Here is a 22108-nt window from a genome sequence, read left to right on the forward strand (position 1 = left end):
CAAGGTATATTTTCGGCAGCACATCCCAGTGGAACTTTGGGCCGTTACAGGTGAATACCCTTGTAGACAGTTTTAGAAAACAACAACAAAATGGCCCCCCCTTCCACCAAAACCAAAAAAATATATATAACAGTTACAACTGCATAAACGTAAACACGAAGTAATGTTCAATTTATGTAACAAGGGAGGTATCTGGTATACAAGAAAACACATTTCAGTTTTTTAATAATTTAGCTGAATTTCCAGTACTTAGAAGAACTGTATGTGAATAAATTTAAGTACTAATGAGGGAATTAACTGAGGTAAGGGAAATTGAGCAAAAGACCATTTTTGCAGGCTTTAATTTCAAAACTTTGTCTACATTTTCTTTCAAAGGGTAAATGCTAGAAATGTCAAATAAACAGTTGTTTCCTTTCCATAACACCAATCAATACGTTTGCCAGAGTTTTTCCTCTTCAATCCCTCCTGCCCTCTCCCCTCACCACAGCACTAATAAGATGCTGTTTAAATAATGCAGGTACAGCCTAGTAAAAAGCCTTAAGGTTGTCTCCAGGTAGCTGTACTCTCAGTGGATTGTCCACATCAAAGTAGTCCACCTGTCTGTATGTCTAGTGTGCTACAGGCACCTGAAAATGAAATTTATTCAGATAGACCCCCTTGCAGTTATGTTTAACACAACAAAAAACCAAGCCAGTATTCTCTCACGAACTGCTCAAATAACCAAATGCATCTCCTTCCAGGGCAATTCAATCATGCTGCCAGAGTAGACAATCATGGGATGGCAAAGCCCTTGAAAGCTGGCTTTCCTAGGCAACAGAGCCAAAATATGGGCAAAATAACCAACATTTGGCATTTTGACTCTTGGCAAAGTTCACCACATTCTAGCACATGGCAAGCCTTCATAACCATGTATCTCTTTATGCGTTAAGTCTTAAGAAAAGAGAGATTTTTTCTTCACCTTGCGGAAAGCATTTCTGGACTCCTTGTAGGTTCGGCTGAGGCTGCTTACAAGATCCATTATGAATCGCCAGGACATTAAATTTTGAAGATCTCTGTATAAAAAAACCCACCACCCAGCAACAGAAAAGATGAGGCTGCAAAGCTTCTAAAGAGTGATATTAAATGTAAATTTTGAGGACATAGGCACTCTGACATACCTACCTGGCAGAATATTTGGTAAGAGTGAGCTTAAGTTTGGTTAAATATTCTGGAGCATAAACAACCACCTCTTCTTCATTTGGAATATTAATATTCACAGTTGACATGATTTCATTTGTGAAATTTGACCAGCTGAATGGCTGGAAAAAAGCAGGCATAAAACATTCAGTCATTTTGGATTTCTCTTCTTGGTTCTAAGACTCAATTATGGTTATGGAGTCAGACATGGTTAGAGTGTCATTTGCATCACTATAGAATTACCACAATGGCCAGTTTATTTGCGTGGGATTTTTCCTCCATTGTTTCAATCAGTTCCTGAATAGAAATTAGTTCTGTAGCATGATTATTTAGAGAGCAGCATTCAACCAACCATTTAAGAGCAAAAGCAAAGCCCTTAAGCATAGAGAATATACAGCTAGAAATTAAGCTCGATGTCATCTTCTTGGTCTAACTCACATTTAAAAAAAATGAAAAAGAAATTTAGCTTTATAAAATAAAGCTTCCTACATTTATGCAAAAATTTAAATGGGTATAAAGTGTTTATCTTTTAAAGGTGGATATTAAACAATCCATTCAAACACAGTGATACATCTCAGTGGAGATCTTGCTATAAATGAAAGCATACTATTGTAGGAGAGGTACAATAATGTCACAGATACAACACAAATGGTCCAATGAAGCCAAACAACACATTTGAAACTATCAATATTGGGTCTATAGGCATATGCAATTTTTACACTTTGGAGCTGCTAAGAGATGAAATCTTATCTGTTATTCTCTAAATGGTTATTCAACCACCAGTAGACATAAGAAGAAAACACAGATGTGGAAGTACATAAAAATAAAGATCACTAAGTATGTAGTACTATATACTTTTCTTAATTTCCTTTGGTAGTCCGGACCATTGTTTCAAAATATATTTATTAAAACCCTTAACACTTATTATTTTAAGCAGCTTCATGTGAGAAATTCCTAACAATAGGTCATGCCTTTACAAAGTATCCCCCCTCCCTTTTTTTCCTGTAATTAGTGCCAAAGAGAATTCTATCAGTGAATGTGATGGTTTGTAGATTTTCCCATGGATCTTGCTACTTCTCGCAATCATGTGTATGAACTTATACACAAGGATACATGCATAGTCCCCAAAAGAGATTATTACGTACTGGCTAATGAATTACAACTGTTTATAAATGGAATCTATGAGACAGATTTTTCTTCTTATTTCTTGTGTTCTATTTCTCCACTATTGCTCGGAACATCTCGATAGATGGCCTTGATGAGAATATGGCAAGTTCCATAAATAAATTATCCTTTTTAAGAGTTAAAAAGAAATCTAGTGGCTTTATTATTTGACTGGCCAAGTCCAATGGCCATACGGTTGTATTTCAGAAGGATTTTCCAGTTTAATGTTTTCCAAACTTTTTGTTACAATAGTCTAATATCATTGCATAGCTGCCTTGAAAGGAGTTTTAATTTGAAATTCACTCTAACTAAATATAATACAATGATTTCACATGTTTTTTTTTTTTCCCAGTCTTGTCATCAAGTCAAATGGTTGGTGTCCTCTAAATTCATTTTGACATTCAATTTATTTCAAAAAGTAAATAATCACTGAATTTTAACCAACTATATTTCAATGTTATAATTTTAGAAATGGCACAATAACAGAGCACATAAAACTTGGTACTTACCTTCCCATTGATCTCTAGTGAAAAGTTATTTTGGAGCTGGGCTAATGTCATTTTGTTATAAAGAAGCATTGGATCATTTCGATCTTCAGATTTAGTTGTAGCCTATGGATTTAATTTTTGATCATTGTTTTAGAACTAAGAACGATTTAGAAAAATATAACTCTATATGAAGGAAAAAGAAGTATGGAATAGGTACAACATAACTCAAGCTCTATTTTGTATACTTGTTTAATGGTTAAAATAAATTGATACCAAAAAGAGAAGTGAAATTTAGGAGATTTTAAGTATATTTAGTAATAATCATCACTATTTGGCCGCCATGTCGAATATAAAATTCTTCAAAAATCTTTTTATACTTTGACAACTGCTGAACAGTGTCCACAGGCCTCTTTCTTTTTAAGGGTCATGGCCAGCTCAGTTGTTGCTGTGGTTGTTTTATATGATAACTTTCTCAAATACAGTCTTCTCCAATGCAGCTCTCAAATACTCTCTCCCACCTCCTCATTGCCACTATCCAGCATCCCAGGTAAAATCCAGACAGGAAAAACAAAAACAAAAACAAACCAAAAACCATAATGACTTCTGCAAGAATTTAAAGCCAGTAAGAGAGAAAATTCCTAGTGCACACCACAGTCATATGAGGAGAGTGCCAGCACCTTCTATTTTTGTGACTCCTATCCCACCTAATTAGTTTAACACACTATACTCAACAGCATCCAGTTTTATTTACTTGTTTATTTATTTTTCACTCAACCAAAAAAGAAAATCGTAGTAGCAACTCCTCAACTAGTGGCTGAAATTAGCAAAGTCAATTTTAAGTGAGGAGAGACAAAAGGTAGAAGTTTAATATGGGAATTATTTCTCGGTGACAATGGCTCCAATTTCCCCTTTAGGTACTTATTTATTCACTACTTAAAAAATTATTTATTGAACATCTCCTGAATGCAATAATTAGCCGGATTCTGTTAGAGATACACAGGTGATTCAAACAAGACTAAGACCTCACCCCAACCTGAATTTAAGAGAGAAGGAAAAACAAAGACACGAATAATTTTGAGGTAAGATACAACTATCACAGAGCTAAGGCTGATCAAAGGATGACATGGTCTGGGAACGGCCAAGTGGTAAAAACCCAGGGCAATAAACTATTCTCCTCTCACCATTCTGTGTCCAGCACAGAATCACATGTAACCCATCCAAACGCCATTCACCCAGCTGCAGCTCCAAGCAAAGTCTGGCTCTGATTGGAGATTTTTGGTCGCATGTAGCTCCAGGAAAGCTAAAATTGCCCTCAAAGATCTTTAGTCTTCAAGACGCTGAGGGCAGAGGCAAGCACATGGGGATTTAGGAACACGGGTTGTTGTTTGCAATGTCAGAGACAGGTCTGTAGATTCTAGACTGAACCTGACCATGCGTTTAATCAATAACCTTGATACTGCTTAGACAGAATTCACTCCTTGAGACTGCAGACTCTTGTCAGAGCAAAGTCAGACAAGAAAGTGCCAATTCATGCCTGGGTGGCTCAGTCCGTTAAGCGTCTGACTTCAGCTCAGGTCACGATCTCACGGTCCGTGAGTTCAAGCCCCGCGTCGGGCTCTGTGCTGACAGCTCAGAGCCTGGAGCCTGCTTCAGATTCTGTGTCTCACCCTCTCTCTGACCCTCCCCCGTTCATGCTCTGTCTCTCTCTGTCTCAAAAATAAACATTAAAAAAAAATTTAAAAAAAGAAAGTGCCAATTCAGACTCCAAGGGTTCATCTGAAACTAGAGGAAACTCAGGAAAACACCCTGTGGGCTTTGCTGCTAAACCTTGCCTGTCAGACCCTTTGAGCCAGCCTGGTGGTCTGAACTCAGTAACATCACACTGTCATGTGGTCATATTCAGGATTCAGACATATCCTTTGTCTAAGCAAAAGGACAGTCAATCTCTGTGATCACCTTAAACTTTAAAATAAAGCAAAGGAAAACTATACATAGCAATTGCATGTGCCCTGAATCTCAAGGACATTTCAACAAATGACTGCAAATAGGCTTTTGGTATAATCCACTTATAATAAGTAATTAAGTGTATCTAGTTTAATATTTGCCAAACTTAGTATGCCTCCTGGCTATCAGGAACCCAGTTTACTACAAAATTCTACAGTTTCAAAGGTCCTCATAAAGTCAATGATTCATTACTGAGCTATGCATTCTTACCAGTTGGTTACAAAGTTGCACATTTTACCTTTAAAATATGATAGAGAGGAGAAAAGAAAAAAAGAGTGGTGAAAATTTAGTGTATTAAAGAAAATGTGTTTTACGTTGGCAATTTCTTTTTCCAATTCCATAACTCTCTTCATTTCCAAAGAAAGTTGGTTTTCATCGATGGGCAGTCCTTTCTCCTTACGAATTAATCTGGCCACAGAAATCATAAAATCCACGTATGCTATACAAGCCTGCAAGAAATAAATAATAATGAACTGTCGGAGAACATTCTAAATATTTAGCATGACGATTTAACTTAAAATTTATTAATTTTTGGTAACACATAAAGCGCAGTAAAACAGATATCATTTTCTAAATCCTAAAAGAAATGACCTGCTCAGGGGCGCCTGGGCGGCTCTGTCTGTGAAGTGTCTGACTTCGGCTCAGGTCATGATCTCAAGGTTCATGAGTTTAAGCCCCACATCAGGCTCTGTGCTGACAGCTTGGAGCCTGGAGCCTGCTTCAGATTCTGTGTTTCCCTCTCTCTCTGCCCCTTCCCCACTTGCGCTCTGTCTCTCAAAAATAAATAAACATTAAAAAAAATTTAAAAAAAAGAAAAAGAAAAAGAAATGACCTGCACAAATTCTTAGAAAGTCATCATGTGTTTGAATTAGAGCAGAACAAAAAAAGTATCATTTGAAGGTACTAAGTAATTTGTCACTATTTGATTTGGGAATTCTATACTTTTCTATTCATTATCAAGTTATTTTAAATTGCCTTACTAAGAATGCAGTTGCAAAAACACTTGATAAGCAATAACCTAGCATTTTTTCTTGAATAATAATAAATTCTTTTACTGAATTCCATTCTCAGATTTTCTATGCTTATGTATGTCCTTTTCAAATGTTCTTGAAGAGATGGCCACAAACTCATATAACATTATCAGGACATCTTTAGATCTTTTCTTTGGCCAAGCATTTGTTTTTTGTTTATTTTTGTTGTTTTTGCTGCTGTTGTTGTCTAAGCAGCAAATGAGACTGTGTGCTCATAATTTGGCTCACAATGTAAAATTTCTATATCTGGATATTTGAGCTTTTCTAAGGACTTAAATTCTTTCCATTTTATCTTCACATGCATTTTAACTTTGAGAAGGTAAGCCATAAACTAGTTATATTATCAACCTTTTACAGAATATATAATGCCTTACTCAAATTCAGAGTGGCATCAACACCAGGAAATGGAATACCACTTATGCAGATTTCAACCCATTGCTATTCAGCCATTATTATCCATCAGCAATTAAAATAAATTATGATCCCACCCCGTAAAATTTACTCAAAATTCAAGTTCCTAGCACCAGCTTAATGACAAACAGACAACCATGATTAGGGAAGTCATGCCACACAAGTTTGCGGTTAATGGGCACTTCTGTGCTTCTAATACTCATTCACAGGGTAAATACGAAGGGAGGTTATACAGTGCTTAACACTTTGTAGTTTCAAGAGGGTTTAATATCCCTACTTATTGATTATCAGTCAAAGGAGCACACTTATATTCACTGTGAGTACAAAAGGCGCATCTGAATTTGTAGTGACTCATTAAGAGGATCAAACATAAAACCTACAGGCAAATAAAAAAATATTTTATCAAGCAAGATGTACAGGTATTATCAATTTGAAAATCAAGAGGACCACTTAAAGTAAGGTTTAGATACTGGCATTCTATGACCTTCACTAAATGCTAAGTAAACAGTTCCCCAGGGAGAGGGTTTCTCTTTTCATGGATACCCCGTGATGCTGGGGTATCCAGCTAGCATCTCTATTCTTGGAACTGCTACTCAATAGAACAAACTATTTTTTCAGCTGTGAGCCTGTATTAAAAACCTAATCACTAAGGCAACAGGGATAAAAGGATGTTTTTATGTATATTCTCACCAAGTCATTCTTTTCCTATTAAAAGGTAATCAGAATTCTTGTTTCCCTTTGAAGTAAACAAATATGTCTGATTTCACATCTCACGGGACCAACTATTCCAAAGTATAAGCATGCAGCGTTTTGAATTAACCATATTTCTAATCATATAAATTCATCTGCATTCAGCAGGGAATTACTACTGACTATGAAGGAAATGATAATTTGAATTTTCCAGTATCAGTCTGCTGAGATTCCTTTTGATTTTGTGGGATGCTTTTTTTGGTAATGAGGTAAGAAAGCAATAACAAGAACGCTCTCCTGCCCTTCACTGATGCTGCAAACTGGTTCTACTCCAGTATCATTATCTTTACAGGTTCATTTAAAGACTCTAGAACTTGGCATAAGGCAAGCACAAGAACTCTGGATGGTGCTTCCAGTCTGCTGAGCTGGTAAGGTTTCCCAGAAAACTGGAAGCATATGATATCACCAATCTCTGGGATTCTTGAATATTTAATACAGCTACATGGAATACACTACCTCCTTTAATGAGCTCCATTACCTGGCAACTACTCCAATGTGACTGATTAAAATGTGTGTCTTAGTATCTTGATTATCTTTCCTGGCTTCCAAATTTATCTAGTAGCTGTCAGAACTCAAGCTTACTCCTGCTGTTAAATCCTTTTTACAAGATGTGATTCTACTCTAAGGTTTTAATACTCTTCCCTGAGATACTTATAGATATGTAATATGCCAAATGATAGTAATTGTCATGATTTGGGGAGAAAGTAATCAACGTATATTTTAACATTTAAATAGTACATTGGCCAGGATATTTTTAAAATTGAAATTCAATTTTTCTTTTTTGTTACTGAAAGAGCAATTAGATTAGTTACTAGGACAAGGGTCACAGCCAGTGGTCATAAGGTGGCCTTGTTTAAGCCTTCACACAGTGAATCCTTTATGTGAAAAAGAATCGGGGCGCCTGGGTGGCTCATTCTGTTGAGCATCTGACCTCGGCACAGGTCTGATCTCACTGTCTGTGAGTTCGAGCCCCACATCAGGCTCTGTGCTGACAGCTCAGAGCTTGGGGCTTGCTTTGGATTCTGTGTCTCCCTCTCTGTCTCTGATCCTCTCCCACTCACACTCTGTGTGCGTCTCTCTCTCAAAAATAAATAAACATCAAAAAACTTTGTTTTAAAAAAAGAATCCACCTAAATATCTACAGAGCCCTCCTTTTAAAAATAAAACTTTGTACATCCCAATTCCTATAATAGCAGGTTCAGAGATGATCATTGGTTTCACATGGTTTTATGGTAAAATTCGTAATAATAGCTTTGTGAATTTTTAAATTACATATTATCAATGGGACGATATTTACTAACATCCAAGACCATGAATTGTCACTCTAATTAGAACTATCTTCATTTTGCAGGACCAAAAAATGGTACTTATAAATTGGCTCTGTTCAGAAATTGGGCTTCTCCTGCTTAGAACAAAGCTGGTATTTGTGGGTTGCCAAAGAGAAAAAGAGCAATGACATATTACTATTGTCCTTCAAAATTTAGCATCTTTGTTTATGAACAACAGCAAGACCCAGGGAGGAACAGATAGCTTTCTAGTTAGATTGGCTGATATTTGGGTACCTGAGGGCAACAACAACCTAAGGATCAGGGTTTCACCTCCAAAGATTCTGTCCTGGGACACCCAGCTCTTACCAATTTTCTGCGTTCCCTTTTCTAGAGGAGTCATGTGGAGATGACTGAGAAGTCATCGAACTGTGCTATTCTTATCCACTGATGCCCAGGGTTTTTTTTTTTTTTTTTGAAGTTTTCCTCACTTTTTTTTTTAATTTTATTTTTTATTTTTTAAAATTTACATCCAAATTAGTTAGCATATAGTGAAACACTGATTTCAGGAGTAGATTCCTTAATGCCCCTTACCCATTTAGCCCATTCCCCCATCCCACAACCCCTCCTGTAACCCTCAGTTTGTTCTCCATATTTATGAGTCTCTTCTGTTTTGTCCCCTCCCTGTTTTTATATTATTTTTGTTTCCCTTCCCTTAGGTTCATCTGTTTTGTCTCTTAAAGTCCTCATATGAGTGAAGTCATATGATACGTCTTTCTCTGACTGACTGATTTCACTTAGCATAATACCCTGCAGTTCCATCCACGTAGTTGCAAATGGCAAGATTTCATTCTTTTTGATTACCGAGTAATACTCTATTGTATATATATACCACATCTTCTTTATCCATTCATCCATCAATGGACATTTGGATGCCCAGAGATTTTTTTTTAATTTTTTTTAATGTTTATTTATTTTTGAGACAGAGAGAGACAGAGCATGAATGGGGGAGGGGCAGAGAGAGAGGGAGACACAGAATCAGAAGCAGGCTCCAGGCTCCGAGCCATCAGCCCAGAGCCTGACGCGGGGCTCAAACTCACAAACCGTGAGATCGTGACCTGAGCCGGAGTCGGACGCTCAACCGACTGAGCCACCCAGGTGCCCCTCGATGCCCAGAGATTTTTAATAATGCTCCACAGAAAGTTTCCTGAAGGAACACACAGGGGACACCAACTGGGAAAGACAGGTTTCCCATCAAAAAGGCTTGTTATTTTTTTGACCGCTTAAACATCATTGTCAGGGAGCACGCACCTGTCGCACTAGAGACCTGCTCCCCTGCAGGGACTGCAGACAGAATTGAGAAAGAGCACCCAATCTGAGCAGGAGAAACACCAGACTCGAGAGGATCCACTGTAGACCAGCATGGGGACTCTTTGGGGGCTTTCATCAGATTATGAATGAGGAGAACCTAGAGACTGATGTGAGCACTTATTGTGTAACTTCTAAGGTTTATTGCAGATGTTTGAGAAGCTGTATGTAGTTCCCTTTATAAACCACGTTCAATCCATCTCAAAAAATTCTCTTGTCAGTGCCACACATGCCAAGACAAGTCTTGTCATATTCACATATTCTTGTCATATTCACTAAGTCTCAAGTTTAAAAGCTCCTTTACATTTTGTTAAATACAGATGCCTGGACTGGGTACAATCTCCTGACTATTAGTCACCTGGTGCCCAGAAAGGACAAAATGAGGTCAGCAGTTTCCCTTGCAGAATCTGTTTTATCAAGTCAGCCAAGCAGCGGCCAGTGTGATCTTTTTAAAAACCAAACCAAATTACATCTAAATTCTCCACCGACCCCTATCCCCAGTCACTCACCTTGTATCACCTTGTTTTGTTTCCTTTATAACACTACTGTCTGCATTTATCTTATTTCCTTATATTATTTACTTGTTTCTTTGCTTTCTATCTCTTGACATTAGAACATGAGTTCTAGGTGAACAGGAACTTTTCTGCCTTGTTTCCTTGGTATATCTGCCACCTAGAAAAATATCTGTCACATAGTAGAAGCTCAATAAATATCTACTGATTTTAAAAAATGAATTTTGGGGCGCCTGGTGGCTCAGTCACTTAAGCATCATGATCCACTCAGGTCATGATCTCACAGTTCATGGGTTTGAGCCCCACATCAGGCTCTGCGCTGATGGTGTGGAGGCTGCTTGGGATTCTTTCTTTCTCCCTCTCTCTCTGCCCTTCCCCTGCTCATGTGCACTCTCTCTCTCGCTCTCTCAAAATAGATAAATAAACTTAAAAAATTAAAAAATAAATTAAAAAATGAAGCTAAATTTTAAGTATATTAAGTAAGTTTCCCTCACTTCCTATGTCATCAGACTTCCATTCTCAGCCCAAGTCTGGAACAGTTTCTCTCTGCTTGTATTTTGGGTAAGTGAGCAAACAAAATCCTCTGTAGGTTTAACTCAATTCCAGCTTGCGCCTGCTCATTGAAAGGACTGCAAACCTCAGCTTTTGTTCCTTCCTTCTTTCCCGGTCTGCATTTTCTCTTATTCAGACACACAGACCCTGGGTCATCTCTTTTTGGCTTCCAACCGTCCTGGCCATGTTCCAAGTCCTCTATCCTCATCCCTCAAACATCTCCATTTTCATGAGCCCTCAGTTTTTCTAAGAGGATTGAATTTGTTCATGATTCTGGACTCCTTCTTCCCTCCTATGCCCCTATAGCACTATATCCTGTGGCTTCTAATTTCCAATTTCTGCCCCACCTCCTCTGGTTCTCATCTGCTAGACTAGTGGTTTGCTCACTTTTCTTTTAGCCCTGAAATGCTGTGTTCAAATGAATATTTTGTTGATGTGTAAGCAAGTAAAATAAATCATGATGGATTGTCTTGAAGCATGTAGGCAAGAAGGTGTGGCTACACAGAGCCCTGCTATTGACACACACAAAGAGGTCTTAGGTTTGGAAACTGCTACTCTGGCTTATTCTACTTTCTCAGACAAACACGGAGCATAAATAAACATATCTATAACCCAATTATGTTCAAATATTTGGGGTGGCTAACCTACAGATTTCTTTACAAAACAGGACAAGGTAACAATTAGCCTTGATAATCTAGAGGTAATTAAAGGGAAGCTTTGAAAACTGTTCCAATTTATCCTCAAATACAGAGTTGGGAGACTCTTCTGAAGGTGAGTGGCTTCTTAAGAAAATTCACGCCATCATTCCTTTCAGTGACTCAATCAATATACAAGAACTTTCTCACATAAGGCTGGTTCCAATGAAAAATTATGGATAGGATGATTATCTTTTATGGGTAATGTGTATCTTTCCTATTGTTTTCCTCGCATAGAAACTATACCCTTAGAATGGACAGAATTATTTCAAATCTCAACTTCTGTCCTGTGAGGTAGTAGTGTGTCATTCAAATTAATCAGAGTAGGTTTTATTACTTACAATTAATGTTCTTTTTTATTTATTTCTTTATTTCTTTATTTTACATTTATTTATTTTTGAGAGACAGAGAGCGACAGAGCGTGAGCAGGGGAGGGGCAGAGAGAGAGGGAGACACAGAATCCAAAGCAGGCTCCAGGCTCCAAGCTGTCCGCACAGAGTCCGACGCAGGGCTTGAACCCACGAACTGTGAGATCATGACCTGAGCCGAAGTCGGACGCTCAACCGACTGAGCCACCCAGACGCCCCTACAATTAATGTTCTTAACTGACACATGGATCTTTTAATCTGTGAGTTTAAGCAAGTCATTTTACTTCTTTGGGTCTCTGTTTCCTCATTTGTAAGAGAAGAGTTTGGAGTAAATCCTCTAATGTCCCATTTAGTTCTTAAAGTCTGTGCATGAGTAACCTTAATTGTTAAGAAAACATATGAATGTGTCATGTACGAAATATTAGAATATATATCTTTGGTTTCTATTATCATAGGGCATGTTCTCTTCTTTAAGTGAGACAGAAAGTACAGAAAATGAAAAGGAACAGAGGTATTTAAGTTCAGAAAGATAACCAGACGAATATCATACGCATTTCTCAAAATATAACATTTGAAACTGCCAGAATAAAAGCACATAATAAGTCTGAAAAGCAAGAAGGCCTTTTAACAAGAGAAAAATAGGTTTTGTCTTTGAGGAAGGAGGTGAGAGATAGTTCCTGGGGAAAAAAAATGCATCATCTATTTTCATTACTTAGTAGTGTAATGACACAAAGCATTTTACTGTTTTGAATGCCATACAATTATCACAACACAAAAATTCCATTTGGAGGGTATCAAAAGCAAACACACACACACACACACACACACACACACACACCACAAACTATTTCTATGAAGCAGAATGCGCTTTCATAGTAGGTGCTGTTTCCATTGTTCGTGATAAGTTTAGCTTAGGATTATGAGGACGACTTCTTGAATGAGCTGGATATCCTCAAAGAGGAGCCAAGAAGGATCTGGGGAAATGGGCTTAGGTAATGATCTGATCAAGATTTACGTTTAGGGTCCTTATGATCAAAGAGGGGATGTGACCCTCCCTCATGACCCTGCCCCTGAGGCATAACTGCAGAATCAGACTCCACACTATAGTTTGAAAATCATTGGTTAGAGTGACTGGCAAGGAAGCCAGGCTTCTCTAGTCAAAGATGGAGCCCCTTTCCTGGTAAAATTTGGTGACCTCATGCCAATCCTCAAAATTTCTCTTGGTTATTTCCAATAAAATAATGTGGAATGCAAAAGTATGGGGCCCACTGACCATGTGAATATATCTCAGACAAACTGAAAGTGTAGCAGAGAAAGAATCAGACATTAAAAAGAGGAAGAGGGATACATCGTTTATATGATGTTTGTAAGATACTTCGGAAATACAGTCCATTAGCCACTGATATTCTAGAGTTCACACTTGCCCCAAAATCAAGGTGAGGAACTAGGAGGGAGCTCTAAGAGATTGAGTGTTTCTACCTTCCTTTTCTTTCCTCTCTTCCCTGCCATCTTCCCCCTCAACTGTTCATCTACTGATTCCGTTCACCCCCTGATTCACTTAGTATTCATTTGATAACTAATAAGGGTCAGGAACTAAGCTGGACACTAGAAATGAAGCAAAGAATAAGTGAGACATGCCACATGCCACTGTTGCCACTAATTTTACACTTTCCTGGGGGGGTGGGAAGTGACATTAAATAAAAAAGTATCCAGAAATCCATGCGCTATGGGAACATAAAGGTATTTTTGTCTAGTTACAAGTTCCAGGGAAGGCCTTCATGAGGAAATAAAATTTAAACTTAGATTGAAAGGGTGAGGAGAAAAGGAAGAAAGAGGGCTGGGCAGGTGGCAGGTATGCGAGCAGTACTCCAGGCAAGGGAACAGATATATAAAAGCCTATAAGTGAGAAAATCAATGAAGACCAGTGTTACACTGATACAATGATATTAAGATTTCTTCTAGTTTTATAACTTTTCCACTAGATGTTATTTCATTACTCTATCCTTTTCATCATTTTTTTTTCATGAAGCAATACAACACTAAGGAAAAAGTATTCACAGAGGTTAACTTTTTTCAGAGATAGCAAGGTAGTGGGAAAACTAGAATTAACTTTTACTTGAGAGCTGGCTAGGGATACAGAATAGAAACTAAGTGAGGGATTACAGGTAGGTGTGGCTGGGAGAGAGTAGCATATATCATGAGGGCATTAAGGAAAAATATGGAATTTCTTCTGTGGCCACACATATTCTTTGTTCTCCCCCTGACATCCCTCCGCCCCATGCAGTTAATGGATTTGAAAAGAGGGGGAGGGTCCACAAATATTCTAGTAATTACCCATTTCCAGGATGAAAATTAGATTTTATCCCATATGCCAACCCCCCTTCGACTGGTTGCTTGGAGCTGGAGCACCGAGTTGAGAAGTATTCTGGGGCCTGATGTTAGCAGGAAAGGGTACAATTACCAATAGCCCTATTTATGGAAGCGGGGCAAGGCAGCAAGCACGTTGTGTGTTTCCTTGTCTAATCCAGATCACTGAGGGGCACCTAATTTGAACTGTTAACTTCCTGGCTATAAATGCCAATGCTGCTGGATTTTCCCTATCATTTCCTCATTTAAAGAACCTTCCTAGTATAAAGTCCTACTTTTATGTCTTTGGCATCCAAAATTCCCTTCTGTTTAGTAATAGAGCTTTCCTCCCTGTCAACCACATGTTGAAAGGCACACACATGGCCACCCAGCTTAAGACTACATTTCCCAGAATACTAAGAATTTAGCTGTGGCCACATGGCAATGTTCTAACCAATGGAATGTATACAACTTCTGCATCACTTACATAAAAAGAAATCTTTTTTTTTTTTCTTTCCTCGTGGCAGGAAATGTGAACAGAGCATTGGCGAACCAACTCTGACCAAACAGACTAATATAAAACATGAGAAGACTTAATGTTAGAGCAATAAGGTGGTCAAAGAAGCTGTGGTCTCAGCCACTCCCATGGAGCAGTGTTTCCTTCCTCCCCTGACTGCCCGCCTCCTTCTGTATTACAACAGGAGATAGAAATAAGCCTCTCTCTGGTTGGAGCTTCAGTATTTTTAGGTCTCTGTTACCGTAGCTTAGCCAGAACCCAACTAATTTACAAACTCAAGGGCACACAGGGACCAGGAAGTCCATATAACCCAGTAATCATCTAAATGACTGCTCAAGGCTGAAGAACAAGTGCACTATGGAAAGCAGCAGCCAACACGGCTCTGCTCAAAAGCTGCCACCTGGGAACGCAGGCCTAGGGCTTCCAACCCTACTAATTTATCAAGAAATCTAGATTTGCAGATCTTACACTATCGTTATCTTACAATATTGTTAACAATATTGGCAACTAATCCAAACTTGAAAAACAAAACAAAACTGCGGGTTAAACAAAAATGCCTCTGTGTCAGACTCAAGTCTATGATGGCCAGTGTGTGACCTGTTCTAGATTACAAGACAGCATTGAATCGAAAACACACAAATACACCATCATCCTAAGAACTGCTTTTTTTTAGGGGGGGGGAATAAATTTCCCCCCAAATACACTGACTGCCAGGTAGTCCCTGATATCAGAGACATTAGAGGTCAAAAAAAACCTGACATATTTTTAGGATTGGAAAAATTTAATGTTTTTTAGGACACAATCCTGAATATGAGAAACATTCCAGTTCATGATGATGACAGTGTAACATAATGAGCCAAAATTCCTCAGTCACCCTCAACTCTGCAGCAGGAAGTAGCTCATAAAGCCTGTAATAGCTACAGCCCACACAGTTACTAGATGATAATGAACTCAAATATCCCACCTCCATTTGACTGTCTGCGCTACTAGTAGTGGCCTTTTATAACATATCTTTTTCTTCATTTCAATGTTGTGTAGCCGCTCAAAAAGGCACTTCACAGTGGATTGATTCCACGTTATCTGAACTTAATAATTAGGCAAAATAAATGCTTGGCACAAACATATTTAGCTAATAATTTTCGCTATGAAGTCATTTCAGCCATATCACTACCTTGTAACCCATCAGGATCATCAAACATAAACTTACTTCTGAGTTACCAAACAATTATGAGGAAAACATTTATAACATCTTCCCCAAATATCTAATTATACGTCCCATTGCTGGGTTTGTCTTGTGTTGTGTTTTACATCAATAAGCATAGGCACACAAACATCAGTGTGAGGGCAGTAAGGCTGTGACATAATACAAAGCATTCTAGAATACTCCCCAGTTCTGTGGCGTATGATGCTCCCTGGCTCCCTGACCAATGTTAGAGTCAGAGAGTGGCTGCAAAGCTTTGTCTGAACCTGACGCTCCTTCCTAGGTAGTCCTCTGAAAGTCACATCCGGTGACTGGTTCTGAAAGGGCACTATAGAGTATGATGTGTCTCATTCTCATACTGGACCATTCCCTGAACCTCAATGGCACTGCCCTACACCATAATTATCTGTTTTTGTTTGTTTGTTTGTTTGTTTGTTTGTTTGTTTGTTTTAAGTAGGCTTCATTCTGGGCGTGTAGCCCAGGATGGGACTTGAAATCACCACCCTGAACTGAGATCAAGACCTGAGCTGAGATCAAGAGTTGGGTGCTTAACCAAATGAACCACCTGGGCAGTTCCATTTACTTTTTAAATGACTCAATTTATAGAGGAAATGAAACACTTATAATTCACCTTTCAAAATGGGTCATATGACTTAAATAGTAAGAATCAAGACACAAATAAGGAATTTCAAGTTTCCTTATTCCTTAAAAGACTTTCATGGAGCGTCTGGGTGGATCAGTCAGTTAAGCGTCCAGCTTCGGCTCAGGGCATGATCTCGAAGTTTGTGAGTACAAGCCCAGCGTCAGGCTCTGTGCTGACACCTTGGAGCCTGGAGCCTGCTCTGGATTCTGTGTCTTCCTCTCTCTCTGCCCCTCCCCCACTCACATTCTTGTCTCTCTCTCAAAAATAAATAAACATTTAAAAAAAAAAAGGACTTTTGGGAGCCTGGGTGGCTCAGTGGGTTGAGCGTCCCACTTTCAGCTCAGGTCATGATCTCACGGCTTGTGGGTTCCAGCCCCACATCGGGCTCTGTGCTGACAGCTCGGAGCCTGAAGCCTGCTTCAGATTCTGTGTCTCCCTCTCTCTCTGCCCCTACCCCTCTCATGCTCTGTCTCTGTCTCTGTCTCTCTCTCTCAAAGATAAATAAATGTCAAAAAAAATTTTTTTTTTTTAATTTAAAAAAATTTTAAAAAAGGACTTTGATTCATTCTGCTGAGAGTATGCATTCAGTCCAAGGAAGCTCACTAGTATGTATATTAAGTTTAAATTTGGCCTTAATCTTTTTCGGTATTTATTAAGTTTACACCAATTGTTTCTGTAGCTTTCTGTTGTTGTTTGTTTGTTTACCTCTTCGTATATTCCAGTGCATTCATAGTAGTCTCTGGAAGGGAGGCCAAGTCGAGGCTGATCAATCTGTAAAAAATATACCAAGAAGAAAATAAACCATTCAGTTGATGTGGGACAGTTGGACAAAATACAAGCATGTCTATCTCTGTATGAGCAAGAGCCTAGTGTTCTTGCTGTTTATAAGGATAACAACAGTCAGACAATGAGTGAATACAAATTAGGCACTGGTTTCCATACTACTTGGCAGTTTTACAGTGATGGGTAGTTAGGTAATCTGGAAGAGTATGCTGCAGGTATTTGAGGAAAACCAAAGAAACTTGAATGAAGTACACCAGGAAGAATTTTTTAATGCAAAACCAAAGGTGCAGGTGGACAAAAACATGTTAGAATCTAGGACTTGGAAGTTTCTAAATTACACATTTACAGGACATTTGGCTTGCTGAGATTCTAATATGCTCTCCTGGAAGACATTCTCTTCTCCCACCCTTCATGGGGATGAGAAAAAACCAAAAAAGTAGAAACCTCTGTGGTAACTCTACAACTGTTTCTCTAGTGGAAATCTTGCCAGAGATTTTTTTTGAGATTCCCTACCCTGGGAGTGGGGGGTAGGGGAGACTCCTCCTGGGTTCTCTCCTGCTCTGCTCAACACTTGAGCAGACCCAGCTGACAGCAGAGTGTGTGAAAGAGGAAACTAGTCTCTGCTCGAGTGTGTCTGGTCCACTGGACCACCTGGAGAGCCACCTGGACACATGTGCAGCTTTGCGAGATTGCTTCCTATGCACCGCATGGTTTGACGGGTACGGGGCAAACTAGGGCATGTATGGGTTAAAGTGAGAAACCCAGCAGCTGTAAAGAGCCCAGGACAATACAAAAGAAACAGAACCCAGAGGATTAGCATGGAAAGAGCCAGAAGGTGTCACCACAGATAGGGCTCTGCCCCCTTTCCAACCTCCCCACTCTCCCTAGGAAATCTCTTCATGGTGATCATGCAGGATGCTGGTACTGAAGAGCCAAAGGAGTGAATTCCAGAAGGGAGAAGGGGGCCCACTGTAGAAGACAGCTGGATTCAATTCCTTTCATGATTTTAATAAAAATGGCCATAAAGATTTATACAACAGTGACATAAATATGAATCTGTTGTCTTGCAACTTTTGGGGTACTTTCTTTCACAGGAGACCAAAAATAAAGCTCTGTAAATATTTTAGTCCATTCCAAACATACTCATTAAGTATTAATTTCATCTTAGGTGACACCTTAAGTAAACCTAAATGAATGGCTTACATGAGGGGGAAAAAAATCTAAAACACTGATTTTAAAAGAACAGTATTTTATTTACCTTCACTGAGAAAAAAGTTCAGATATTCTTTAGTAACAGCCAAAACTGTATTCAAACTCCTTTTCTCAAAAAACAAACAAAAAACCAAAAAAAACCCACTCCCCCACCCCCAAGTCCCCCAAATCCCTTTTCTGTGTCCTTTTGGGAAGCAATTGGAAATTTCTGCTTTCCAGATTTGCATTACTAATGTAAACCAAACTATGCTCCTTTCATGAACATATGGAGAAATCAGGTGCTGTTTCAAATTAGGGGGCCCTTTCATTTCTTTAATTTATTTTATGAAGAAAGCAGTATCAAACCTAAGGTAGCAGAAGGGAGACACGACCACAGCATTAAGAGAATACTTTCAAAATTGGGAATCCAGGTTTCAGGGACAGAGCACAAATTTATTACTATCTTGCTCATGCAATTCAAATGAGAATATGCATTATTTCTAAATACCAACAACAACAATGTATGCAGAAATTTTATTAACAATTTAAAGCTAACTTGGCTGTCAGCCCACAAACTTACATGAATTATATGGTTCACAGAGTTCTTATCATCAGTGCCAACAAAAAAATTAAGAATGACTTTTTTCCCAAATTTAGAATTCAGCTGTGCAATAGATTTCTCAGCTGTCCAAGAAGGACCTAAAGCAAAGAAAGGTGAAGAATACTTTTAGAAGTTTCAGTGCATTAATGTGATACTATAATAACATAGATTCTATATGGAAATTATATTTTTAAAAAAGAATGAAAATCACCTTACCATAGGTCTGCTCCCAGTTTTCTGTTGCTACGGGCCAATCATATATATCTGGTAGTAGACTGAGTAGAGGTTTTCCGCCTCTGCTATCAATAGCGGCTTTTGGAAACAATGAAAATAAATTCCTTATGAAGTCTTTGCATATTTTGGCACTCTCTTAATGAAATACAAGGAAGAGCACTTACATTCATTTATACAAGATCTGTACAGTGTTTTTGCTTTCTGCACTGCTATTATATCTTCAGTTTTGGGTTCCTGAAGAACATCTGAAATAGAGCATTGAGTACAACCCATCAATACAATTGCTCATTTGCAGCTGTAATTAACATTTGCAGTGCAGGTTCAGAAAATAAGCTTGCTTTTGTGTATGTATGTTCACTCCCTCCCCATGCTAAAACCCTCCAGGAAAAACTAAACCCCCTACCAGATCATTATTCCTAGTGCAGAACTGGGAGTTGATTTCATTAGCCAAGTTAGATGAAAGTCTTTTTGACTAGAGTCTCTTTTTTTGTGAACAACGACGTGTACTGCTCTGCCATACATAAGTTCCTGTTTTTTTTAAATTAAGATTAAAAAGAAATAATAATGCAGAGGAATATGGAATTTAATATGATAGTCTTCTTGATAGCTGGAAATAATTATCTTTGTGTGATTGTACTGTTCATGCTCCAGATGAATTGAATGAATTATTCTACTTGTTTGGATGTTCTAAAATAGCAAAAATTGTTTTTCTACAAAGTAACTTCTAGAAGTGGGGAACAGAAGACGGAGGATAGCAGAAGACTAGACAAGACTTCCTCAACTTCCCAGGAAGAGTATCTTAGCTGGGTTAGAATAAATACCCACCCAGGGATATAAATGTCAGTAACATCTTCAACACAGTAATGGCTCAATATCGACATCAACCCAGGGCCAGGGTGGGAAAATATAATGGAGGTGGTGTTCGGTGGCAATCAATTAACTCATTTAAAAATTTTTTTAATGTTTATTTTTGAGAGAGAGAGACAGACAGGCAGAGCCAGGGGGACAGAGGATCCCAAGCGGATCTGTGCTGACAGCAGTGAGCCGATGTGGGGCTTGAACTCTTGGACCACGAGATCATGACCTGAACTAAAGTCGGAAGCTTAACTAACTGAGCCACCCAGGCACCCCAATTAATTTCTTATTGTGTGAAATGGCATAAGATGCCACCCTGTAGAGAGGACAGATTTTGTTGTATGTGTACCCACAAATGAAAGCAGGAATGCTGAGATGCCAACATATCCATTTCAGCGTTACCACCCTCAGAGAGACTTGGTGGTGAGCCACAAAACTTGGAGGGATTATCGGCTTTAATCTTCTGTGACATTCTCTGTAATGGCTAAGAGTTGTATCTTTAAAAAATGGATATATTAAGAGAGAAATCTTTGATGCATAGACACAAACTCCACTAACCTTTCAAAACGACTTCTAGTTCATCTCTTAAAATGTCAAAGTTACTGTAACGGGAGCTGGTCTCAGGAATGACGTTGCGTTTCAACCAGCCTCCACAGGCATATTTAAAAAAGTCTGTACAAGGCTCAGCAGTGGCATCCATGTTCTGGATCAGTCGAGCAGCTGAAAGACCAGAGAATGAACGAGATCAAATGAAGGGTGTATTTCTTAAGTAGTTTGGAAAGGGGGAAAAGAGGCATGTTATTTCTCCTTTATGATCAAGTCAACTGCACTGATGCTCCTTTTTCTTCTCTAATGGTCAATTGAGGAGGAATGATGACTCTTATCTATGGATAGTCCTCCCTTCCTTTGTTAGAGTTGGTTAGGTTTATTCCTGACAGGTCTCGGTCTTCCCATCCTACATCCCACCCCCACCTCCAAATAACTGAGGTTCTTGCTAGCTCCTATCTCAGATGACAACAAAGAACACAGGTCTGCCTTACCAGGCCTGAGCCTGGGGCTGACACAGGCGGCTCTTCACTCTATTAATTTTAGCGGCTGACTCTACTTTTCAAATTTCTGTGACTTTTGAATGTCTCTGAGATTCTAAGGGAAGTGGGACTGTTCTTTGTTTTTTTAAAGTAATCTCTAAACCTAATGTGAGGCTCAAACTCACGACCCTGAGATCAAGCGTCTCATGCTCCACTGAGGGGAGCCAGCCAGGTGCCCCTGTGGGACTGTTAATGCATTTTATCACTCTACTATTATTACTTCTTGGACCTCGCTCACAATATTTTTGCAATTCAAATTTGACATCCGATTTGCACTTGTTTATGTAGAGTCTGTCATTACAAAATCGGCTGTAAGCTCATTAGCTTTTCTTATGTCCACTCTTTTATCTTTGAAAAACTACGATGAAAATACAAATGAGCCAACATCGAGTATTTACAACGTGCAAAACCCTGACTGTGCTAGGTGCTGCAGTTGATAGAAGGATGTATAAAATATGAATTACTGCCATTGAGGAGAAGGATAATATGCACAGGAGGCCCAACACCCACAGTTCCTACACCTGGAAGAGTGAGAAAACCCTCCCACTGTCCTCCCCATGTTCTTTCTCATCCAAGTTGAACTGTTTTGCAGTAAAAACAAAAGACCAATTGAGAATTCATCTGTATCAAGAGAGTATAAGTTCTCAAATGAGCTTTTGAAAAGACTTCACTTTCTGAATTAATTAATTAATTTAAAAACTTCAAACAATTGCTGAGCTGTGTGGATTCTTCCAACCTGGAATGGTTAAGTCTGTTTTCCAGCTGAATCTTAAGCCTCGGCTTCTTACCACCCTCTGGATGTGTTTGCCTGGCTGCCACTTCAGGCTCCAAGTCTTTAATGCTGAACTACGGGTTGTCTCCAGAC

The 22108-nt window shown here is 38.8% G+C and overlaps 1 protein-coding gene across 5 annotated transcripts in view; it reads right to left on the reverse strand.

The window, feature by feature from the left end:
* MME (membrane metalloendopeptidase) overlaps positions 1 to 22108 on the reverse strand; it is a 99854-nt gene that overhangs the window by 43147 nt on the left and 34599 nt on the right. For all 5 annotated transcript variants that reach the window (XM_023260452.2, XM_023260454.2, XM_023260455.2 and 2 more), the window contains exons 4-12: positions 20714 to 20875; positions 19465 to 19545; positions 19283 to 19378; positions 19046 to 19164; positions 17197 to 17262; positions 5147 to 5281; positions 2850 to 2951; positions 1162 to 1298; positions 959 to 1052 (exon numbers count right to left, since the gene is read on the reverse strand). In XM_023260452.2, the coding sequence (XP_023116220.1) occupies positions 959 to 1052; positions 1162 to 1298; positions 2850 to 2951; positions 5147 to 5281; positions 17197 to 17262; positions 19046 to 19164; positions 19283 to 19378; positions 19465 to 19545; positions 20714 to 20875 (992 nt within the window). The remainder of the gene's footprint in view (positions 1 to 958; positions 1053 to 1161; positions 1299 to 2849; positions 2952 to 5146; positions 5282 to 17196; positions 17263 to 19045; positions 19165 to 19282; positions 19379 to 19464; positions 19546 to 20713; positions 20876 to 22108) is intronic.

Source organism: Felis catus, chromosome C2 (assembly GCF_018350175.1).
Source record: "Felis catus isolate Fca126 chromosome C2, F.catus_Fca126_mat1.0, whole genome shotgun sequence".
NCBI lineage: Eukaryota > Metazoa > Chordata > Mammalia > Carnivora > Felidae > Felis > Felis catus.